Raw genomic sequence first — 3,345 nt, 5'->3', positions numbered from 1 at the left:
GAGAGAGAGAATCAACATTCAAAACCTCTCAAAACCATCAGCACTCTCAAATCTCTCATAGAAAAAGAGTTTCAATAAAATACAATATGTCTGGACCTTTCAACCCTAAACCCAACCTACCATAACTATTTTAAAGGTTATGCTTATATCTAAGACTCTGTTTTGGGTTGCAGCTTTGGTGTATAAAGGGTTGCTTCTAATACCTAAACTAAGTTGGGATATGAAGTAGAAAAAGACAGAAAAATATCATTACAGACCCTGTGATTTAGACTCTTCATAGATAAAGTGATTTTTTAAAAAAATGTACAAAGAACAGATAAAATAGGCTTAAGTCTCGCTTCACACATGGAAAGGTACAAATGCTTACCAATAACATCCATGTACTGGCGCACCACACTGCTTGGGTCTGGGCCCAAGAAGATATAGAAATCCAAGATACCCCCAGTAGTTCTCCATGTCAGCGCTGGACTGGGCTGCAGTAACACATCTACAAGACAAACAGTGGCTTGGAATCACTACTAGAAGGACACAGTACACCATCCACACATTACAGAGACACTGACAGGATTTTACTCCTACAACCTCCATACAGCCATCATATTTCATTATCAGACACTCAGCCTTGGTTTGCTGCTTAATGGCTACTCTTGCCTCTATGCCAGGGGTGTCAAACTCAATTTCACTGAGGGCTGCATCAGCATTGCGGTTGCCCTGGAGGGGGCAGGTGGGTGTGGCCAGAGTGGGTGCAGCCTACTGGTTGGGCGTGGATGGAGTGGGTGTGGCCTAATGGGTGGGCGTGGCCAGTTCTACATCATTCGCGTCAAGGGTGCCTATGGGGGCCTGGGCAGGAGTGGGACAGATCTGAGGGTCTCTGGCAGAAGGGGGTGGGACCGGGGCAAGTGCCAAGATGGTCACCACAAAACTGTACATTGGCACCTGGCTGGCCTGGGCCAGGGCCAAGGCAGCGGGGGCCGTTCCCTCACTGTTTCCAGGATGGCTTTGCGGGCCACATGAAACCACTTCGTGGGCTGCATCCAGCCCCCGGGCCTTGTGTTTGACATGTCTGCTCTATGCTGACAATGAGACTGTTGCCCACATTAAAGCCAGTTCCCTTTAATAGAAAGAGGTACAAATATTGTTCTTTAACACTTAGCAGATGCTTAATATTGAGGAAAGAAAAGGAAACTTAAATAGCATTTTCCAGATCGGAATCTTAGTGCAATTAGCATTATGAAGGGTCTTAATTCTCAATATAAATAGTCAGGGTTACGCTATTATACAGTGAAAGTAATCACAAAATAGCAGTTAATAGAACAAGCTAAACTGCTGAGGCTGAAAAGCAATTACAGGATCCAAACCTTAATTAGTAGACCGCTTTGATTAGCAGACCAGTTTGGTTTAGTGATTAAGGGACCAGGCTAGAAACCAGGAGAGTGTGAGTTCAAGTCCTGCCTTAGCCTTAGCCGTGAAAGCCAGCTGGGTGATCTTGGGCCAGTCACTCTTTCTCAACCCAACTCACTTCATAAATAAAAATAAAAATTATAAGACAAAGTCAGAATCTCCACTCCTTCAAATCACAAAATGGCTCCTTCAAATACACACGACTTGGACACACAGAAATCATCATTAGGTTACTTTAATCATATCTAAGTTTGGCCCATGAGGGATGTCATCTGATACAATACCTACCCATAGCATTGCTGTTCAGTAGGAAGACTCCGTGGGCCAAGCCATCCTTTTCTAAAGCCACATAGAAGGGGTGTGAACCATACAAATTGGCAGAGGGCTAAAAACACAAAATAATATCGCATAGGATCAAGGTTGTATTGGACAACAGGAACACTTCAGCAATGTCTTGGGCTTTAGCACCTCTTTAGTCGTCTCAAATAGCAAACACTTTTTCCATGATGGTCCTTTTTCACTATTTTTTTTAAAATTCAAGTGTCAATTAAATGACAACTTAAAAAGTCTATCAAGCAATGGATCAAGCAAGCTTTTGACTTGGTTTCCCAGACTTCCACAGACAGAGCCAATCTCCACTACAGGATTATATCTGCCATGGTTCTTGCCAAGAATGTGGGGTTTCATAGGTAAATGAGATGCTGAAAATGCTCTCCAGAGGTCTCAAAAGCATTGCAGAAAACTACAGTTCCCATGGGAAGGAGGAATTGCAGTTTAAAGCTGATTAAATAGTAGAATGCCCAGGTAAGATCTGTCACCAAATCTTCCAATGTGATACTGCAATACTCAGAATTCCAACCAAAATACAGAACTTAGTTCTATTTGTCATTATTTCTTCATCAAAAGTCTCTACTATCATATGGCCATTGAATGTATCTCACATTTCACTGGGTATGCTTGAGATTTTTTTTTACCCCTAATTTTTTCTAAATTTTTGCAAACTTTGCACAAAATACTAGAATTATTCCTATGAAATTTGTGCATCAGAGCATGCTAAATCTGTCATTAGAACTGAGCGTATAAGCTTAAGATCAGATGATGACTGCATAGCACCATGATTAAATTCTTAGAGAACCTGTCCCTTGAGGAAATCTTGTCCACCCTCCTGTCATTTACCGCAGGTGATATGTCCCGGTTCCACAAAGTAATTTTGGTCCAATTGACATTCAGAATAAGAGGGGTCAGATGTTCACCCAATCCAGAGATGAAATGTGATGGCAGAGCAGTGGAGATCTGAAGGAACTGGTCAGCATAGAACAGAGGAGCCACAGTAGTATTCAGCCTGTTTGGAAAAAGTGGACACTTCCACCAGCAGTTTACAAATAAGGTCCCCTTTTTCTTTGACTTACCTCAATTTATCTTGGAGACTACTTCCAAAGTTCTAATCTCATCTAATCTCATCTAATCATCTATTAATCTAATCTAATCCAATCCAATCCAGTGACTAGTTGCATAATGATTTAGGTAAATATCCTCATCCAAGAGAAGGCTACTGCATGCCTGAATTCATCTTTAAAAATCCAATTATGGAACATGAGGCTCCTGGAGATGCTCCTATCTCCTATTGTTCAGGATTGTTCAATAAAACTATTTTGTTTCAACAAACCTTCAGATCCTAGGATGATTGTGGGCATTCATCTATCATTGATTATTTCTGGAATGGTTTCTAAATTGTTTGTGAAAGGTTCTATTTGTGGTTTTCTATTTTTGGCACATGGCCCAGAATCGGCCTGATTTGAGGCCACAGGTAGCTGTGTGAAGAATGTAGTCCGGGGTTAGAGATATTGCATGTCAGAAAAGATAAAACTCAACTCAATGCCTCAATACTGCTGGTAGATGTACTCATTAAAGGCTATTTTACATATATATTAGGTGCACTGCTTC

At 41.4% G+C, this 3,345-nt stretch overlaps 1 protein-coding gene across 1 annotated transcript in view; it reads right to left on the bottom strand.

The window, feature by feature from the left end:
- GAA (glucosidase alpha, acid) overlaps positions 1–3,345 on the bottom strand; it is a 22,161-nt gene that overhangs the window by 14,808 nt on the left and 4,008 nt on the right. The window contains exons 4-6 of the mRNA XM_015817440.1: positions 2,578–2,743; positions 1,690–1,786; positions 368–487 (exon numbers count right to left, since the gene is read on the bottom strand). Of these exons, the coding sequence (XP_015672926.1) occupies positions 368–487; positions 1,690–1,786; positions 2,578–2,743 (383 nt within the window). The remainder of the gene's footprint in view (positions 1–367; positions 488–1,689; positions 1,787–2,577; positions 2,744–3,345) is intronic.

Source organism: Protobothrops mucrosquamatus, unplaced genomic scaffold, assembly GCF_001527695.2.
Source record: "Protobothrops mucrosquamatus isolate PMUCROS unplaced genomic scaffold, P.Mucros_1.0 scaffold_127, whole genome shotgun sequence".
Classification (NCBI taxonomy): Eukaryota; Metazoa; Chordata; class Lepidosauria; order Squamata; family Viperidae; genus Protobothrops; species Protobothrops mucrosquamatus.
This window is presented reverse-complemented; position numbering and strand designations above follow the sequence as displayed.